At 45.1% G+C, this 21,803-nt stretch overlaps 1 protein-coding gene across 1 annotated transcript in view; it reads left to right on the forward strand.

The window, feature by feature from the left end:
* The window catches only part of TEK (TEK receptor tyrosine kinase), a 570,337-nt gene that overhangs the window by 368,398 nt on the left and 180,136 nt on the right, over positions 1–21,803 (forward strand). The window contains exon 13 of the mRNA XM_086962126.1: positions 15,256–15,552. Within this exon, the coding sequence (XP_086818252.1) occupies positions 15,256–15,552 (297 nt within the window). The remainder of the gene's footprint in view (positions 1–15,255; positions 15,553–21,803) is intronic.

Consider the following 21,803-nt stretch of genomic DNA (forward strand, 5'->3'; position numbering starts at 1 on the left):
CGCATGGTGTCCGGCGAACCAGCACAGCCACGTCTATTGACTTATCCCACTGCCCAGCCTGCGGGGAACGGCGGATGGGAGGTGTGATCGTTTTACCCTTGGTGCTGGCGGTGTTGAGGTCTCCTGGGGATACTCGCCTATGAGGCGACCCCCCCCCCCCGGCTCCATTATCGAATGCCCGACGCCATGGTTCCCTTTGTTCTCCCGCGGCCGGAGAAAGTTTGTACGCTCCTGCCTGTCGACTGCCTTGCCAGACCGGCGCGGGACACCGCTTTGTTAACACCGGTGCAGGAACTCGCCTCCAGGGAACCTCGACCCGCAATATCCTATGGAACTATCCTTGCCGCCCTCCGTGAACTCCGCTCGGAGATGTACGATGGCTTCAAAGCACTGCATGCTCAACTGGACACCATGTTGACCTCCGTGAATCGCGAACGCAGCGCCTGCCCCCAGCCGAGTGAAAATCTGCCTTTGCCACTACATGCTGCTACAATGTCTCGCCATGCCTGTGCTGACGCTACACTTGCGGCTGCCTCTACCGAAGCCTACGGCTTGCAGCCCTGCAGCCCCGTGACCGCTACATTGTTTCCCCTTCCCTCCGGGCGTGACTTTTTGCCGCCTGCACCACCGAGTTTATTTGGGGACTATGTGTCGACTTCTGACTGGTGGTCCTCACCCTTCTCCCAGTGGATTCTCTACTCCTCAGTGGCCTTTACAGACTTACACATGGAGGACAAAGGAACTTATGTAGATGGTTGGTGGCCATTTTGGGATCCTGCTTCATCTTCTTCTTTCAGGCGGCCATATTGCCCTGATGTCCACGGGGGGAGGGGCTCTCCCGGGGAAGTCTGTGAGAAGTTACATCCACGTTCGGGACAGGGCTGAGCTGCCTTCTCACTGCCGATTGCTTTGGCTGGCTGAAGGGGAGGGGGTTGAAACTGGCTAAAGTGTTCGTGTACTCCTGGTGTATTTATGGAACGTTCTGCTGCACTCGACAGACTCCCTGATTTCTCATCGTGGCCATTTTGTGCTCCCTTATTGTTGTCCTCTGCCCTCTCGCCATTTTGCTCCTTTGTTCTGTGGTGGGCGGGCCTCTCTTGGGCAACGCGTCTGAGTGAATACCCACGATCGGGTCAGGGCTAGGCCGCTTTTCCTGTTGTTGGCTGCTGGGATGGTGGTCCGGGATTTGGGGATGTACCTTGTGTCCAGAATACTTGATCGCTGTAGATTAAAGCTTCGCTCCTATATTGCCCTAATGCTTACCGTTTATCCTGAACTTGGGGTGGAAGCTTCTTATATTGTCGGTTAATGGGCTGGTGAGACCGGGATTGGAAGTGTTACACTCTGATTAAGTCGCACACGTTAAAATGTCCTTCCCTACCTGCTTGTGTATTAATATCTGGTTCTCAATAATCGCTAATTGTGTGGGGATTGTGTCTCTGACTGGGGAACTGGGAATGTTTGGATTGGCTCCTCCTCCCGCTTCATTTGTAGTTTTTGAGAGTCGTAGATTAGGATGGCCTTTTCTCACTCTCTATATTTCATAGTAACATTTTTATTATTTTTCTTCCTTTTTCCTTTCTTCTTCCTTTACTTGAACTACATTTCGGGTTCTTTATGGGGCGACAGGCACATTGTCGGGGGGGGTAGGCCGTAGCCTCCGCGTTGGTGCAGGGTGGGGGGGTAGATTTTAATTTTCTTATTTAGTTTCTATGGGCCTTTTCTCTTCTTTTCCTGCGCTTTCTCATACTGTTTTCCTTTCTGGGTCTGTGATAGAGGATGGTTGGGAGTGGGTGGCGCTGGGAGTGGTACGAGCGTGGTTCCTGTTGTCCGCTTTGTTTTTATACTGTATTGCCGCTTTGACGAAGAGCTTCACGTAATTGTTGTTATTTCTCCTGTTGCCTACTCATGGGGACCTAATGTACGGACTCGGATCTCCTTTACACCTATCCTTCATTGACTTTTATTTCTTCAAAAAACTTTAAAATTTAACCTTTACTGATCCTTCTCCCTGGCGGCATGTCCTTTCCAGCGTAACTGTTATCAATTGTTGTTGTATCACCTGATGCCGTCGGAGGACTGTATTGCTGGCACCTGTGCGCATAAGTATTGCGGCCGGCCGGATGGTTGTAGGCCCGTATTTGTTTTCCTGCAACATGCACAATAAAGGTTATCAAAAATTTAAAAAAAAAAAAAAAAATCAAATGGCTCCAGAAGCTTAAGCGTCAATTGTATGATATGGGGCTTAGACACCTGTGGGATGACCCGATAGGGAATTCTTTTGCTTGTAAAAATTAATATCAACCGTATTATTGGGATATGATTACTAAGCAGACCCTATCGGTGGTGGATAGTAATTCGCTCACAGGTATCTTTATGGAACATAAGTTTGTTGTGGAAGCAGAAGCCTACTGGAATCTGATTACGAAACCTTGTGAGAGGAAACTATATCACCAACTCAGAGTGGGCACTCTCCCATTAGGAATTTTTACTGCAAACTGGAACAATCCTCCAGATATTAACTGTCCACCATGCTTATCACAGGAAGAGTCCATTAGTCACGTATTTTTTGTGTACCCTGCCTACAGTAGCCCTCGTTGCAAGTGGCTTAAGCCGCTTTGCGCTAACTTGGGTACGAGATCGGGTATGGTAACACTGTGTATTTTGGTAACAAACACCAGCTCTGATATTGTTATAGCTGTTGCGAAATTCCTTAGCTGGGCATGGGCACTGTGAAGGAAAAATCTTCCTTCTCCATGAATTATTATTTATTTTATAGCGGTTCCTACCTTTTTTTTTTTCTTCAAATTTCTGAAGGAATGTTTATACGTATTGTTTTTAAGACTTACCTCAATGAAATATTGTCAGGGTCTTTCGATAATGATATATTAACCTTTTTAAGACTATGTTTTTAGGGTATAATCTTTTTAATGACATTTTTATGATGTATTGTGTCTTTTATGATTGGAAAATTATCGAATAAAGACTGATTGAATTTAATAAAAAGTAATAAAAGTCCTCTACAAAAGGAGAAGTTATGAGGCAAACACCTATTCTCCTCATGTATAAACGTATAGGAACATCTTCATAGAGAAGGAAAGGTACACATTTAGAGGGAAATTTCCATTAGAATAGAAGAAAATGTTAAGTAATAACGCAAACTCATATAGAATCGACCTAGAGGCTGATGCAGCGTTCAGGGATCGATACATTTTCACTAACAAGGGCCCATATACACTACTCAACTGATTCCTTCACACTGGGTGTCAGTGTGATGCAAGTTTATATCCAACTTCCCAATTACAATATAGAAAACTGCATTTCTCCTTACAATATGTATATATTTGTGGACATAGACCTCAGGGAGTTGAATAGTTGATAGCAATAATATGTACCTATCAATAACTACTAAATAATCAACAGACTCAGTGTGAATTTTATAATATTTATCGTAAAATATTGCGAAATAAATGCTCATCAAGTACTGTCATACAATGCAAAAACATAGATTATCAAAGAGAAAAAACATTAGCAATGTACAGATTCAAACTCATGTAAAAATAGACAAATGCATTGAAGGAGTGGATAGGCGACAAGCGAAAAGTTTCAGAGACAAATACATTTGCAAATGATTATGCAAATTCAGAATAATATCTAAACTAACCTAAGTAAAGATCGGGGGAAACTACTCTTTGGCCAAAAGGGCAGCAAGGCCCTCGAGAAGGGTTGAGTGGCAAAGATTGAAGGCATGAATCATGACAGGAAACAGGTGGGCCTCTATCTGAAAACTGCAAACCAACGAGCGACTATATCTCTTCTTATTTTAAAAAGAGCCTCTTTAGTAATCTTTTTATTTCAACCAAATATTAACCCCAAACTGGAATGCAGGAAAGTAGGCCTATGCTTGCTTTTTCTACAGAAAACAAACACATAACATTATTATATTCATGAATTGTAATTTCATTGCACACCATCCCAGCATTGCACTAACCCATGCACAACCCATTATTATTCCTAGCAATATATTATTAATGTGCACAAAAGCAGCATTAGTCTTTTTATTTTATTTTTAAAGCCAAAACAAAATGCGGCCTAGTTTCATGCATTAGTACACGCATTAGTTCACGCATTAGTTTCATGCATGCGCAATAGCATTTCCCCTTTGTTTAATGTTTATTAATTATTTTTTCATGGCACACTGTTAATGAATGTTATTGAGAGTGTAATCTGAGCAGGTTTTATTTTCGCAGAACACTGCTCCATCAAGGCTACAACTTCCTGGAGACCTAAATAAGCATGACATAATCACAGTAAAATGAAACAATAATGTTCAAAGAACATTTAGGAATAAAACAAGTGCTACAAGAATGTGTAGAATAGCCACCAAATTGTAATGGCTATAAGACAGAACCTTAAAAGCAAAAAGATATAAGGCCTCATTATGATGTCGGGCATAAAGCCATCCGACAGCTCGTCGGAAGCTTTCCGCCTGACATTAGAGGTTTCCGCCTGACTGCCGTTGCCATACAGCCGGTCAGAGGGAAACACGCAAGGAAATTGCGCTCTGCTTCCGACGGGCTCACGGAGCCCGTCCAGGTGGCGGTCATTAAAGTAATCCCTAAATGTCAGCAGAGCCAGCCTTGGCTCTGCCGTTGGGATTACAATGTCGCTTTCCACCTGCCCTTTCATAGCAGTCCGACCGCCACGAACATGCAGGCAGAAAGTGAGTCTGGGGCCATTCTCCCCTGGCCCTCCGCTATGAGGCCCGCGGCGCCCCCTAAACATCCCTGCATTGTGCGGCAAGGATGTTTAAAAAGTGCATATTTCCTATTGTGACTTGTTTTGCAGCATGCAGCACAAGCCGCATGATCAAATATCCACTTTTTGACCGCAGTGAAGGCGGTCGCATCCTAATTAACACCTTGACTGCGGTGCAAATTCCGCTGCGGTGCTGGGGTATTAATGACACTGGGACATCGGACGGCTGGGGTCGTCCAACGCACCCAAAGGGTTAAGGAGGCAGGACCACCGACTCCTTCTCAGCGGTCACGTTTCCGACATGATGCAAGTGGGACGCTCGTCTGACCGGCATCGTAATGGGTCCCATAGTCTCTTATGGCTCAGAACATGCTAACGTCTTGGGCCCACCTACTTAATTCAGCAGAAATAAAGAACTTTTACTATCATCAATAAGGAAAATCACCTATTGCTTAGATGTAAAGCAAATATCAGAGGTAGAAATAGAACCCACATATACTGTAGGCTTCAAACTACCTTTCGTGAGTACACAATAAGTACATTTTTTTGTTTGTTTTTTAGACAGACACTCTCAGTGCTCTACAAACCCATCAATGGAACATCATTCCATTAGATTAGAGGGCAGCAAAAGTAACCCAGACATAAAGTGTAAGGTTGCACAAATACTATATATATATATATATATATATATATATATATATATATATATATATATATATATATATATATATATATATATATATATATATATGTATATATATATATATATATATATATACTTAAAAACCATAGGTTTCAGGCACGTTATAGTTAGAAATTAGCAATTAAAAAACCTTAGAAATTCACTGAAAAAAAACATAGGTTTCAGGGGCGCTATAGTTAGTTGGACATTTCACTCCTACAAAACTATAGAAATTCCCCCGTTATAGTTAGTTCAGTTAACTATAACTCGCGTGCTCGCAATGCACTGCTGATGACGTCACATATTACATCACTCATGACATGGTCAGTGACATCACTCATGACGTCACTGACGGCATCTCAAATGACATCACTCATGATATCACTGGTTTTCTCAGTGAATTTCAAAGTTTTTTTAAGTGCTAATATATAAGTATAACGCGCCTGAAACCTATGTTTTTTTCAGTGAATTTCAAAGGTTTTTTAAATGCTAGTTTCTAACTATAACGTGCCTGAAACCTACGGCTTTTTAAGTGAACTTCTAAGGATTTTTAAATGCTAGTTTCTAACTATGCCCACAGAGGTAGGACATGTGAAGAAAGAAGAAAAATGGCAACGCACAGAAAGAAGAAAAAGAAATGCAGAAAGAAGCAACAGAAGTCCTCAAAGACAAAGAAAAGTGCAGGGAGAAGGAAGACGTGCAGTAGAACAAACAGAGGCACAGAAAGAGGCCTTGTTGCAGAATCATAATGTACCCTCAACTTTTTCAGATGGGTACTGGTGGTAACTGACTCTGACTAACCAGTCCAAGAGCCAGTACTATGCTAAAAGACACTTAGAATACAGTGAAAATACCTACATACACTAGGGAACACTTTGCGTTGGGGTACCCCTGTGATTACCATGGCCTCCTCTGTAAGACCCTAGTACATAATAGGGCAGGGGGATTAAAACAACCTCTTAAAACGTGCCACAGGGTACATTTGCACACTGGTGAGGGGTGGGGCCTGAGGTGACATGTGTGCAAACACGCCCTGTGGCCATTTTAATTTGGGGGATGAAGTCCCCTTGAATCCTGAGTGTCCTTGGGTCTAACTAGCCCACCAGCTAACTCCAGTTAGCGCCACAGAGCTGTGTTGCAAAGAGGTGTAAAAAGCGGCACGGCCTAGACCACCTCTCTTCAACACAGCGCAGTGGCGCTTACTGGAAGCACCTGGTGGGCTAGTTGGCCCCCAGGGACCCTCAGGATTCAAGGGGAATTATTTCCCCAATTTAAAAAGTACCACAGGGGGGCGTGGCCAAGATGGCGGAGTGAGAGGACGCTTCTTCTCGCAGCTCCCCGATCCGACTAGGCCCAAGCCCTAAAATATAGCTTTTTCTCCCCCGCCAGAGCTCAGCGGCGCAGGGAGAGGTGGCGTAACCAGACGTGAAGACCCTGGTCTGGAACTGGTCTTAAATTGGCCTCAGGACAGCCCGTCGGACGGCGTTGGAGGTCCGGACCGGGAGTCGGAGGAGAGAGAGGCCGGCCCCCGAAGCCCATCGGGAGGCGACGGAACGACCACACGCCGCGCCCACCACCGATCAGCATGCGCCACCAGAGGAGGTATTGCTCCACAGCGCCCGAACGGCCCTGAATACTAGCGGAGACCGGCGGGCCTGCTCCACCGGAGCAGCCGCGGGCGGCGCTCGGGGTCGACGCTTCGGCCTGCTCGATTGAGCGCCCGCTGGGAGAGAACTGGAGCAGAAAGGGCGCGGGCCCGGGGCTCCACGTCGAGTCTTGCATGCTCGGCCCCCCCTGGAGCCCCCTACGGCTTGGTAGGCGAACAGAAGACGCAACGGAGAACCCGGTTGACTTGGAGGTCCCGGAGCTTGCATTGACCACACTGGGCTTACAGAAACATTCTCTAAAGTGTCCACATATTGGTATTACACACCACAGAGACTGCATGAGATGAATCGCAACATCGAGAACACTTGTTGGCGGGCCTGCGGGCAGATAGGCACCCTCACTCATGTTTTATGGGACTGCCCTCTACTGTGCCCCCACTGGAAGGAAGTCCTGGATGAGATTGACTCAAACTTCAACATCGAACTGCCTCGCTTCCCTGCATACGTATTGTTGGGCTTACCCAATGGGCTAATGTATCCTCTGAGGTCTCGAAGAGGGAGGCAAATTGCGATAGCACTGGGCTCTGCCGTTCAAAATATGCTTATTCACTGGCGCACCACCACACTCCCCTCCACAACAGGTTGGTTGCATAGATTATGGCATGTCCTGGGAATGGAAAAGTTGTCGCTTATGGTGGCGGGGAGGTGGAGCAGTGTAATGACCTGTGGCAGCCGTTTCACTCACTGCTTGTTAAGGAATTTACAGAACTTACATTCCCCCGATATCTCAGATTGTTGAGATTGACTTCACAAGCGGATTCAGATGACCAACGCGCCTAGAATTGTGGGCAGCTGGGAGGGAGGAGCGGCTTGGGGGGGGTTGATGCGGGAGGGAGACCGCAGCACTGGATGGGAGAGGAGAGGGGGGGTTCGAGGGGTTGGGAAGGGGAGGGGGAGTTTGGGGGGGTTTGTTTACTTTTGAAGTTCTTTGTTGCAGCATACACGCCAAGCATCACATTTGGATGGACGTTACGTTTGCAGAGCCCTTACGCGTTGGTGCGCTACTATATGGTTGTACCATAAGCACTGCTTCTTTGTGACAACTGTTCCTTTTTATTTGTGAATGTCTCAATAAAATGCTTTAAACCTAAAAAGTACCACAGGGCATGTTTGCACAAGTCACCTCAGGCACGTCCCCTCCCTTCCCCACTGTGTTTAAGTTGGAAGATTAAGTCCCCTTGAATCCTGAAGGTCCCTAGGGTCAAACTAGCCCACTAGGTACCTCCAGTAAGCGCCATTGCAGAGAGGTGTAAAAAGGGGTATGGCCTGGACCACCTCTCAGCAACGCAGCGCAGTGGCACTTACTGGAAGCACCTGGTGTGCTAGTTGGCCCCTAGGGGCCCTCAGGAATGAAAGGGAATTATTTCCCCAACTTAAAAAGCGCCACAGGGCATTTTTCCACACGTCACCTCAGCCCCATCCCCTCCCTTCACCACTGTGTAAACACGCCTTGTGGCCATTTTAAGTTGGGAGATTAAGTCCCATTGAATCCTGATGGCCCCTAGGGTCCAACTAGCCCACTAGGTACCTCCAGTAAGTGCCACAGAGCTGCATTGCAGAGAGGTGTAAAAAGGGGCGTGGCCTCTGAACAACTCTCTGCAACACAGCTCCCTGACGCATACTGGAGGTACCTGGTGGGCTAGTTGCCCCCCAAGAACCCTCAGTATTGAAGGGGAATAAATTCACCAACTTACAACTCGCCAGGGGGCGCGTTTGCACAGTGGTGAAGGAAGGGGGTGGGGCATAAGCTGACATGTGTGAAAACACGCCCTGTGGCGCGTTTCAAGTTGGGGAATTAATTACTCTTCATTCCTATGGGTCCCAGGGGGCTAACTAGCCCACCAGGTACCTCCAGTATGCGCCAAGAAGCTGCGTTGCAGAGAGGTGTTCAGAGGCCATGCCCCTTTTTACAACACTCTGCAACGCAGCTCTTATTGAAGGTGGTGTGTTTTAAGTTGGGGGATTAAGTTCCCTTGAAACCTGAGGGTCCGTGGGGTGCAACTAGCCCACCAGGTACCTCTATTAAGCGCCACAAACCTGTGTTGCAGAGAGGTGTAAAAAGGGGTGTGGCCTCTGAACACCTCTCTACAACGCAGCTCCCTGGCACATACTGGAGGTTCCTGGTGGGCTAGTTGGCCCTCAGGGACCCCCAGTATTCAAGGGGAATCAGTGCCCCATCTTACAATGCGCCAGGGGGCTCGTTTGCAGAGTGCTGCAGGGAGGGAGCGGGCCGGTCTTCTTTATTTATTTTTTTAATAAGGGGGGCTGTGTGCCCATCCTTCTTTTCCTTTTTTATCGGCCCTGGGCCCCCATCCCCCAGGGCCTGACCCCTTATTTTTTTTATTAAAAAATTGAAAGGGGGCTGTGTGGCCCCCCTACAGAGGCCATAATCGCCCCGGGGACCCCATCCCCTGGCGCATGACCAATTTTTTAAAATGTAATTTAATTATTGGAGGGGGGCTCAGGTGAGGAGAGTGCATAGTGAATTTATAAGTGCTTGTGTTTTGGCAGAAAGATTGCATAACTACACACATGTCACATCAGACCCCACCCCCTCCCTTCACCACTGTACAAACGTGCCCCCTAGTGAGTTTGAAGTTGGGCGATTTATTCCCTTTGAATCCTGAGGGTCCCTGGGGGACAACTAGCCCACCAGGTACCTCCAGTTTGCACCACAGAGCTGCTTTGCAGAGAGCTCACGCCCCTTTTTACACCTCTCTGCAACACAACTCTGTGGCACTTAATGGACGTGCCTGGTGGGCTAGTTGCCCCCAGGGACCCTCAGGATTCAAGGGGACTTAATCCCCCACATAAAACGCACCACAGGGCTTGTTTACACACTTTTCACATCAGGCCACGCCCCCTCCCTGCACCACGGTGCAAACGCACCCCCTGGAGCGTTGTAAATTGGAAGATTAAGTCCACTTGAGTCAGAGGGTCCCTGGGGGCCAACTAGCCCACCATCTACCTCCAGTAAACACCACAGAGCTGCGTTGCAGAGTGGTAAAAATGGGACATGGCCTTGGACCACCTCTCTGCAATGCAGCTATCTGGCGCTTACTGGAGGTACCTGGTGGGCTAGTTGGCACCCCGGGACCCTCAGGATTCAAGGGGAATTAATCCCCCAACTTAAAACGTGCCACGGAGCGCATTTGCACAGTGGTGCAGGGAGGGGGTGGGCCTGATTTATACCTGCAACTCATAAATGAAGCCCCGCGGAGGTGGGGGTCCCTGGGGCAGCATGGGGGGGGATTGGGACCCCCCAAGCTTTTTTTCAGTGCTCCCGGGACCTGAAAGAAGCACGGCAGCCTGCACTTCATTTTTCTTTATTTTCTTGGCTGGATTCGCGACCCCTGCATGAATTCGGCTGATTTTTTTATTTTACAAAATGCTTTTTTGGGCCCTGGGAGGCCTTGTGGGACCCCTTGAGCAGGCCTAGGGGGTCAGGGTGTTTCCACCCTGTCCCCTTTTCTTGTTTTTTTCACAGTTTTTCACTGTTTTCTTGTGACTGGCTGCCAACACTTCCTGGTTTGAAGTGTTGGCAGTCAATCACAGTGAAGCTCGTGCTCGGGAGGGTTCGTGAACCCACCGCTGCCCTAGATATTGAAACTTTTTCGTTTTCTAATTTCTCAGAAACTACTGAATAGATTTATACCATTTAACAAAAAGGGCTACCCTTTTGCCAAATTTGGTGTAATCCGTTCAGGAGTTCGGTCTGTATATTTGTCTAAAGATTCCTATGGAAAATAACATGAAAAAAATGCATTTTGGGACTCCCATTTCTTTCAGACCCCCTTGATAAATCACCCCACAACTTTTAAGACAGGAGCTGACCAGAGACCCCCCTCTAGTTTTGAAAATTTCGCGAAGATTCATCAACCGGTGCCAAAGTTATTGGGAAAACAAAAAATGCTTTGCTATGGAAACTAGGTCCTAACTATAACTACCTACTGGCGACTGCATGGTGGAAGGCCTTTTGCAAAGCTGGAATGGTCATGTGTTACTTATTTCTAAAAGTGGGTGTTACATTGGTATTCTTTATGCACCCCATTTGCCTGTTTCTGAACCTCTCTTGCCTCTTTCTGTACCTCGCTTACTTCTTTCTGCGCTTCTCTTGCTCTTTCTGCACCCTTCACACCTCTTTCAGCACCTTCGTTGGTTTTTTCTGCACTGCTCTTGCTTCTTTATACACCTCTGTTCCCTCTTTCTATACCTCTCTTTCCTCTTTCTGCACTTCTCTTGCCTCTCCCTGTACCCTTCTATCCGCTTTCAGCACCTCTGTTGCTTCTTTCTGCGATTCTTTTCCTTCTTTCTGCACCCCTCGTGCCTCCTTCTGCACCTCTGTTGCTTCTTTCTGCACTTTTCTTGGTTCTTTCTGCACTACTCCTGCCGATTTCAGTATCCCTCTTGTGTCTTTGAGCACCTCTTTTGCTTCTTTCTGCACTTCACTCTCCTCTTTATGCACCCCTCTTGCCTCTTTCTGCACATCTGTTGCTTCTTTCTGTACTTCTATTGCTTCTTTCCGCACCTCTCTTGCTTCTTTCTGCATCTCACTTGTCTCTTTCAGCACCTCTGATACATTCTTTCTGCAGATCTCTTGCCTCTTTCGGCACTTTACTTGCATCTTTCAGCACGTCTGTTACTTTTTTCTGCAGATCTCTTGCCCCTTTCTAGAACCCTCTTTTCTCTTTCTGCACCTCTCAATCCCTTTTCTGTACCCCTGTCCCCTGTTTCTATACCTTTCCTGCCTGTTTCTGCAAATCTCTTGCCTCTTTCTGTACCTCTCTTGCCTCTTTGTGCACCCCTCCTACCTTTTTCTGCACCCATCTTGCCTCTTTTTGCACCTCTGTTGGTTCTTTCTGAAATGCTCTTGCTTCTTTCTGCACCTCACTTGACCCTTTCTGCACTTCTCTTGCTTCTTTCCACACCTCTGTTTCTTCTTTCAGCAATTCTCTTGCCTCTTTCTGCACTTGTCTTCCTTCTTGTTGCACCCCTCCTGCCTCTCTCTGCCTCTTTCTGTACCTCTGTTGGTTCATTCTTTACTGCTCGTGCTTCTTCCTGTGCCTCACTAGCCTCTTTCTGCACTTCTCTTGCTTGTTTCTGTACCTCTTTTGCACATTTCTATATCCCTCTTGCCTCTTTCTGCACCCTATTGCCCCTTTCTGCACCCTCCTCCCTATTTTTCCACCTTTTTGCTTCTTTCTACAATTCTCTTGCCTCTTTCTGCACTTCTCTTCTTTCTTTCAACACCCCTGGGGCCACTTTCTGTACCTCTCTTGTCTCTTTGTGCACCTCTCCTACCTTTTTCTGAACCCCTCTTGCCTCTTTTTGCACATCTTTTGGTTCTTTCTGCATTGCTCATCCTTCTTTCTGTAACTCACTTGTCTCTTTCTGTACTTCTCTTGCTTCTTTCTGCATCTCACTTGTCTCTTTCAGCACCTATGATACTTTTTTTCTGCAGATCTCTTGCCTCTTTCGGCACTTTACTTGCATCTTTCAGCACATCTGTTACTTTTTTCTGCAGATCTCTTGCCCTTTCTAGAACCCTCTTTTCTCTTTCTGCACCTCTCAATCCTTTTTCTGCACCCCTGTCCCCTGTTTCTATACCTTTCCTGTCTATTTCTGCAAATCTCTTGCCTCTTTCTGTACCTCTCTTGCCTCTTTGTGCACCCCTCCTACCTTTTTCTGCACCCATCTTGCCTCTTTTTGCACCTCTGTTGGTTCTTTCTGCAATGCTCTTGCTTCTTTCTGCACCTCACTTGTCCCTTTCTGCACTTCTCTTGCTTCTTTCCACACCTCTGTTTGTTCTTTCAGCAATTCTCTTGCCTCTTTCTGCACTTGTCTTCCTTCTTGTTGCACCCCACCTGCCTCTTTCTGCCTCTTTCTGTACCTCTGTTGGTTCATTCTTTACTGCTCGTGCTTCTTCCTGCGCCTCACTGGCCTCTTTCTGCACTTCTCTTGCTTGTTTCTGCACCTCTTTTGCACATTTCTATATCCCTCTTGCCTCTTTCTGCACCCTATTGCCCCTTTCTGCACCCTCTTCCCTATTTCCACACCTTTTTTGCTTCTTTCTACAATTCTCTTACCTCTTTCTGCACTTCTCTTCTTTCTTTCAACACCCCTGGGGCCACTTTCTGTACCTCTCTTGTCTCTTTGTGCACCTCTCCTACCTTTTTCTGCACCCCTCTTGCCTCTTTTTGCACCTCTTTTGGTTCTTTCTGCATTGCTCATCCTTCTTTCTGCAACTCACTTGTCTCTTTCTGTACTTCTCTTGCTTCTTTCTACACCTCTTTTGCTTCTTTCAGCAATTCTATTGCCTCTTTCTGCACTTCTTTCTTTTTGTACCCCTCTTGCCTCTTTTTGCACTTCTGTTGGTTCATTCTGCACTGCGATTGCTTCTTTCTGCACCTCACTTGCCTCTTTCTGTACTTCTCTTGCTTCTTTCTACACCGCTGTTGCTTCTTTCAGCAATTCTCTTGCCTCTTTCTCTACTTCTCTTGCTTGTTTCTGCACCCTCTTCCCTATTTCTCCACCTCTTTTGCTTCTTTCAGCAATTCTCTGGTTTCTTTCTGCACGTTTCTTGCTTCTTTCTGTACCTCTGTTGCAAATTTATATATCGCTCTTGCCTCTTTCTGTACCCCTGTTCCCTCTTTCTTCACCTATCTTGCCTGTTTCTGCACCTCTCTTGCCTCTTTTGGCACCTCTGTTGCTTCTTTCTGCATATCTCTTGCTTCTTTCTGCACTTTTCTTCGTCTTTCTGGACTTCTGTTGCCTCTTTCTGCATTTCTATTGCTTCTTTCTGTGCGTTTCTTCCTCTTTCTGCACATGTCCTCCCTCTGTAGGAATAGTTAGAAATTAGCATTTAAAAAACCTTAGAAATTTACAGAAAAAACATAGGTTTCAATGGCGTTATAGTTAGAATTTATCATTTAAAAAACCTTTGAAATTCACGGAAAAAAACATAGGTTTCAGGGATGGGTATAGTTAGAAATTAGCATTTAAAAAACCTTGGAAATTCACTGAAAAAAACAGGTTGCAGGGACGTTATAGTTAGTTGGACTGCTGATCACATATTACATCATTCATGACATGGTCAGTGACATCACTGATGACATCACTGTTGACATCTCAAATGACATCAATAATTACATCATCCACGTGATAATCCGATGCACCTCCTCACACCCTAATATAACCTTTGATACACCCCCTCTAAAATACAGACTACCATTTTCGAAACCATAGACACACCAATACTAGTTACTACATACCCACTCACTGATTCCTAGGTCTACACACACATCTACTCATTTACCCATACAGTCACTCGTACATGCAATCACTCAGCAATACAGCACTATCATATGCACTCATAAACCTATACAGACACTCACACACTGCCAAGTGTTCATAGAGTTTCTCACACATCTAGTCAGTCATTGAAAGAATCAATCACACTCCCATTTACTCAGCTATATAGTCATACACACACAACCTCACTTTTTCATACAGATACTAACACATACTTGCTCTCTTATGCAATCTCTGATGCAAGCATACACTCATCCATACAGCCGCTTTCACAACCACTCACTCTTACATGTAGTTATTGTTAGATTTGGGGGTCTCTAGTTGTCACAAGTAGGAGCGTTACACCTTTTGGCACTATTTTTACCAAAAAAAATTCAAATTGAATATTTACAGTTCTACTGATTACATTTTGGTCATTTTGGTCTTGTTTTATTTATTAAAAATTATTCTATTTTTCTAAACCTGTTGTGGGCTCCTTTTGTGGTGTGTTTTCACTATGTTACTGTTTGAAATGTTGCACAAATACTTTACACATTGCCTCTGAGGTAAGCCTAACTGTTCTGTGCAAAGCTACCTGAGGGCTGAGTACAGGTTACTTTAGGGTTTGCTTGTGACTTCACCCTGAGAAGAATTGTGGTTGCTGCTTGAGAAGGGTTTTAACCACCTCAAACAGTAACTCATTTCTTACAAGACCTATGGTAAAAGGAAATTGGAGATTGGTTTTGCAACAGTGCCATATAAAAAAATGACAAGCTAAATCTATATGCCAATATACCTGAATACATACTGGAGGTTTAGAATTAATGCAAACATATTGTATGCTTTTGTTTTTCACAGCTCTTCCTCCTGCACCTATAAACATTACAAAGCTGAACATCACAGATTCAGCGGCTATCATCTCTTGGTCCATAGAAGAGGGTCATTCAATCTCATCAATCCTTATCCGTTATAAGATGCAGGGCAACACCGACTACAACCATGATGTGAACATTAGAAACAGCTCTGTTACGCAATACCAGCTGAAAGGCCTGGAGTCCAATACTATGTATTCAGTTGAAATTTGTGCAGAGAACAACATTGGGCAAGCCTGTACACAAAATGAGCTGAAACTGCTGACGAGTTTGGAAATCAAAGGTGAGCCACTACAGCTACTTTACCATAAGTAAAACAGAATTGGCAGGAGGTTTCACAAGATACGTTTTACTGTAACCTAAAAATATATTCCTGGAATAACGTAATCTTTGGGTCATGTATTACTGCATGTTGTGATATTGCTATTTACCATTTGTAGAGCACACAATCTATCCATTTGTATAGGATGCATAACTATTTGGAAGCCCAGTGGTGATTTTGTATGTCATTCTGAGGTTTATGCCAAATGAGGATAAGGCCTGACATTCACAGCTTGGATAGAGTGTTTGCGCCTTGGTGGACATCAGTAGCATAACATAAGTTGTTTTTGTCCCCATGCGACATATTAAAACAAATGGCATTGATGAAAAAAAGGATGCTTCGAATTGCTAATATTTTCATTTGAGTACTTTGGAATTGTACTATTACAACGAATCTAGAACAGAGATTACCTTTACAAATAAGACTCCACAATGAAAATAAATTACTAAGACATGTCCAGGTTTTTTTTACATGTATTTAAGTTTTATTTTTAGCACTGAGTTCAATTGGTGATTTTGGTTCTAAGAAAGACGAAGAGTTTTATTATGGTTTGGATTAAAGTTAGGGCTTGTGTCAGGGTAAGATTTAATGTTAGGGTTTGAATTATATTTCGCTTTGAAATTACAGTAAATAATAAAAACTAAGGTATGTTAAAGCGAGACAGTTAATGTTCTCTGTCATTGTTGATCTTCACCATAAAATGTAAAGACACCATCATTCCTTCCACCAGACTACTCAAGGAACATAGCTTTGCGACATTTGGTTCAAATATTAAAATAAAGCAGATTATCAATTGTAGCTTCTGATTGAACCAGACGTTTTTCTGCACAAAATACTCATATCTAGAGTTTTGCTCGGGAAGAAAAACACACTGTTGGACATGGCCCTGCTGGCAGGGTCATCCCAAATGTTTTCGCCTTTCCCCTAGCCTTTTTGCTGTTGTGGGATGGGTGGTTGTAGGACGTTGGACACTTTAGCGCTGGTTAGCAGTGCCAAGTGTGTGTGCTTCCTGACTTGCATAGGTATATTAGGACCCCCCCCCCTTAGGGGTCATCTCCCCCATGGTAGGAAATGTATATGCCATGTGTGGTGTGAGAACAAAATAATAAATGGTGTGCAATGGTGTACGCACCTTTCTTTTCACCATTGCAGAAATTTCACTTTTACAATGGACGCCATTGCTGTGTACTTTGTGCCGCCTGCCTGGAGAGGGTTGGCGGTCTAGTGTTCGGAGTGACAGGGTGCCCCACACCTCCCCCACAGTGACTGCTGGGACTGGGAATGCCAGGAGCCTTCTAGAAGATTCTAGCCCTTTCTAGTAGGTGGGGTGAGGGGAGTATATACAGGGGGGCTGTGCCTCCATGTGCTCAGAGTATGCGTGGACTTTGCTTGAGAGGGGACACCCTGCCAGGAGGTACGGCCGCAAGGGCCTGTGTGCTGGCCTCTCTGCCCATCTGTACCCCCCTACTGTCCACATGGCCAGTGAGAGCCCTTTACTGGAGGGAAGACTGCTGTGCCACGTTACGGGGGTTCAGAAAACGGGGTGGTGATGGACAGAGTATTCTGAATTAAGCAGAACACTCCTACCCAGTCCAAAGATCAGGGCTTGATAAATCACCGTTTTTTAGCTCACTGCACCATCCCAGCTCAGAACCTGGCTACATGCAAATTAGTCTGTCCCTGGCCCAGTGTATCATGGGAACAGGGCAGACCAAACTACCAAGCCAATTCTTTCACTGGAAAGGAAACAAGCTTCCGGGGACCGGTTTCTGGCATTTCAGCCGTCTTCGGCCTGGCTTGCTTGAATCCTGATGGTGCAGTGAGCAAGGGACTCACATCTGAGTATACCCTTCCACGCTTATGGTGGACAAAATGATTCAGAAAAGGGGGTGGTGATGGACAGAGTATTCTGAATTAAGCAGAACACTTCTACCCAGTCCAAAGATCAGGGCTTGATCCATCACCGTTTTTTAGCTCACTGCACCATCTCAGCTCAGAACCTGGCTACATGCAAATTAGTCTGTCCCTGGCCCAGTGTATCATAGGAACAGGGCAGACCAAACTACCAAGCCAATTCTTTCACTGGAAAGGAAACAAGCTTCCAGGGACCGGTTTCTAGCATTTCAGCCGTCTTCGGCCCGGCTTGCTTGAATCCTGATGGTGCAGTGAGCAAGGGACTCACATCTGAGTATACCCTTCCACGCTTATGGTGGACAAAACGATTCAGAAAAGGGGGTGGTGATGGACAGAGTATTCTGAATTAAGCAGAACACTCCTACCCAGTCCAAAGATCAGGGCTTGATCCATCACCGTTTTTTAGCTCACTGCACCATCCCAGCTCAGAACCTGGCTACATGCAAATTAGTCTGTCCCTGGCCCAGTGTATCATGGGAACAGGGCAGACCAAACTACCAAGCCAATTCTTTTACTGGAAAGGAAACAAGCTTCCGGGGACCGGTTTCTGGCATTTCAGCCGTCTTCGGCCCGGCTTGCTTGAATCCTGATGGTGCAGTGAGCAAGGGACTCACATCTGAGTATACCCTTCCACGCTTATGGTGGATAAAACGATTCAGAAAAGGGGGTGGTGATGGACAGAGTATTCTGAATTAAGCAGAACACTCCTACCCAGTCCAAAGATCAGGGCTTGATCCATCACCGTTTTTTAGCTCACTGCACCATCCCAGCTCAGAACCTGGCTACATGCAAATTAATCTGTCCCTGGCCCAGTGTATCATGGGAACAGGGCAGACCAAACTACCAAGCCAATTCTTTCAATGAAAAGGAAACAAGCTTCCGGGGACCGGTTTCTGGCATTTCAGCCGTCTTCGGCCCGGCTTGCTTGAATCCTGATGGTGCAGTGAGCAAGGGACTCACATCTGAGTATACCCTTACACGCTTATGGTGGACAAAACGATGCAGAAAAGGGGGTGGTGATGGACAGAGTTTTCTGAATTAAGCAGAACACTCCTACCCAGTCCAAAGATCAGGGCTTGATCCATCACCGTTTTTTAGCTCACTGCACCATCCCAGCTCAGAACCTGGCTACATGCAAATTAGTCTGTCCCTGGCCCAGTGTATCATGGGAACAGGGCAGACCAAACTACCAAGCCAATTCTTTCACTGGATAGGAAACAAGCTTCCGGGGACCGGTTTCTGGCATTTCAGCCGTCTTCGGCCCGGCTTGCTTGAATCCTGATGGTGCAGTGAGCAAGGGACTCACATCTGAGTATACCCTTCCACGCTTATGGTGAACAAAACGATTCAGAAAAGGGGGTGGTGATGGACAGAGTATTCTGAATTAAGCAGAACACTCCTACCCAGTCCAAAGATCAGGGCTTGATCCATCACCGTTTTTTAGCTCACTGCACCATCCCAGCTCAGAACCTGGCTACATGCAAATTAATCTGTCCCTGGCCCAGTGTATCATGGGAACAGGGCAGACCAAACTACCAAGCCAATTCATTCACTGGAAAGGAAACAAGCTTCCGGGGACCGGTTTCTGGCATTTCAGCCGTCTTCGGCCCGGCTTGCTTGAATCCTGATGGTGCAGTGAGCAAGGCACTCACATCTGAGTATACCCTTCCACGCTTATGGTGGACAAAACGATTCAGAAAAGGGGGTGGTGATGGAAAGAGTATTCTGAATTAAGCAGAACACTCCTACCCAGTCCAAACATCAGGGCTTGATCCATCACCGTTTTTTAGCTCACTGCACCATCCCAGCTCAGAACCTGGCTACATGCAAATTAGTCTGTCCCTGGCCCAGTGTATCATGGGAACAGGGCAGACCAAACTACCAAGCCAATTCTTTCACTGGAAAGGAAACAAGCTTCCGGGGACCGGTTTCTGGCATTTCAGCCGTCTTCGGCCCGGCTTGCTTGAATCCTGATGGTGCAGTGAGCAAGGGACTCACATCTGAGTATACTCTTCCACGCTTATGGTGGACAAAACGATTCAGAAAAGGGGGTGGTGATGGACCGAGTATTCTGAAATAAGCAGAACACTCCTACCCAGTCCAAAGATCAGGGCTTGATCCATCACTGTTTTGTAGCTCACTGCACCATCCCTGCTCAGAACCTGGCTACATGCAAATTAGTCCGTCCCTGGCCTAGTGTATCATGGGAACAGGGCAGGCCAAACTACCAAGCCAATTCTTTCACTGGAAAGGAAACAAGCTTCCGGGGACCGGTTTCTGGCATTTCAGCCGTCTTCGGCCCGGCTTGCTTGAATCCTGATGGTGCAGTGAGCAAGGGACTCACATCTGAGTATACCCTTCCCCGCTTATGGTGGACAAAACGATTCAGAAAAGGGGGTGGTGATGGACAGAGTATTCTGAATTAAGCAGAACACTCCTACCCAGTCCAAAGATCAGGGCTTGATCCATCACCGTTTTTTAGCTCACTGCACCACCCCTGCTCAGAACCTGGCTACATGCAAATTAGTCTGTCCCTGGCCCAGTGTATCATGGGAACAGTGCAGACCAAGCTACCAAGCCAATTCTTTCACTGGAAAGGAAACAAGCTTCCGGGGACTGGTTTCTGGCATTTCAGCCGTCTTCGGCCCGGCTTGCTTGAATCGTGATAGTGCAGTGAGCAAGGGACTAACATCTGAGTATACCCTTCCACGCTTATGGTGGACAAAACGGATCACTGACATAATATAGAATGACAAAATATAGACTTACCAAAATTTAGTCACCAAAATATAGAATGCCAAAATATCGAATTCCTATCTACAAACAGGTAAGTACAAAAATATTGAATCCAAAATATAGTCTGTAAAAAATATAGTCAGTCAAAATATCGAATTTTTTTAAATGTCTTAAAAGTAATTTAAAAGTAATGAAATAATAAATATAATTAACTAAAACATACTTAAAAATACTCAAATAACCTTAAAATTAAGATATAATTAATTTAAGTTATTAATAAAAAATGTACAATATTTTACCGTAGGATAGCAGGAGGGTAACATTTATTGTTACCACTCCAGTGAGTGCAACAGTAGGGAAAGCGTTGGATAGCGTAGGGGTAAAAAATACTATTCCCACTCCAGTGAGTGCAACAGTAGGGAAAGCGTTGGATAGCATAAGGGTAAAAATTACTATTCCCATTCCAGGGAGTGCAATAGTAGGGAAAGCGTTGGATAGGGGGAGGGTAAAAAATACTATTCCCACTCCTGTGAGTGCAACAGTAGGGAAAGCGTTGGATAGCGTAGGGGTAAAAAATACTATTCCCACTCCATAGAGTGCAACAGTAGAGAAAGCGTTGGATAGCGTAGGGGTAAAAATTACTATTCCCACTCCAGAGAGTGCAACAGTAGGGAAAGCGTTGGATAGCATAAGGGTAAAAATTACTATTCCCACTCCAGAGAGTGCAACAGTAGGGAAAGCGTTGGATAGCGGGAGGGTAAAAATTACTATTCCAACTCCAGAGCGTGCAACAGTAGGGAAAGCGTTGGATAGCGTAGGGGTAAGAATTACTATTCCCACTCCAGAGAGTGCAACAGTAGGAAAAGCGTTGGATATTGGAAGGGTAAAAATTACTATTTCCACTCCAGAGAGTACAACAGTAGGGAAAGCACTGGATAGCATAGGGGTAAAAATTACTATTCCCACTCCAGAGAGTGCAACAGTAGGGAAAGCGTTGGATAGCGTAGGGGTAAAAAATACTATTCCCAGTCCAGAGAGTGCAACATTAGGGAAAAAGTTGGATAGCGGGAGTTTGAAAATTAGTATTCCCACTCCAGATAGTGCAACAGTAGGGAAAGCTTTGGATAGCGTAGGGATGAAAATTACTATTCCCACTCCAGTGAGTTTGACAGTAGGGAAAGTAATGATTTAATATATTATTAAAAATAAATTAAATATCAATACCAATAAAACATTAATTGAAATTAATAACCAATTTAATATTATGTAATAATTAATTAGAAATACAACTACATATTAGTTATTAAAAATTAACAACCTTTTCATAATTATTTAACAACTAATTAATTTTCGATAACAAAAACTAATTAATAATAAAAATTAATACCAATTAAAAATTAACAGTAAATTAATTATCAATACACAAAAAGTGTTTTTAATATGTAATTATTTACAATTACATTACTTCCCACCCTATTCCCCTATAAACCCACATCTCACTACAGAAAATACATTAATACAATTACCATAATTATCAAATATTTAATTAATACAAAATAATT

This window comes from Lissotriton vulgaris, chromosome 3_1 (genome assembly GCF_964263255.1).
Source record: "Lissotriton vulgaris chromosome 3_1, aLisVul1.2, whole genome shotgun sequence".
Lineage (NCBI taxonomy): Eukaryota > Metazoa > Chordata > Amphibia > Caudata > Salamandridae > Lissotriton > Lissotriton vulgaris.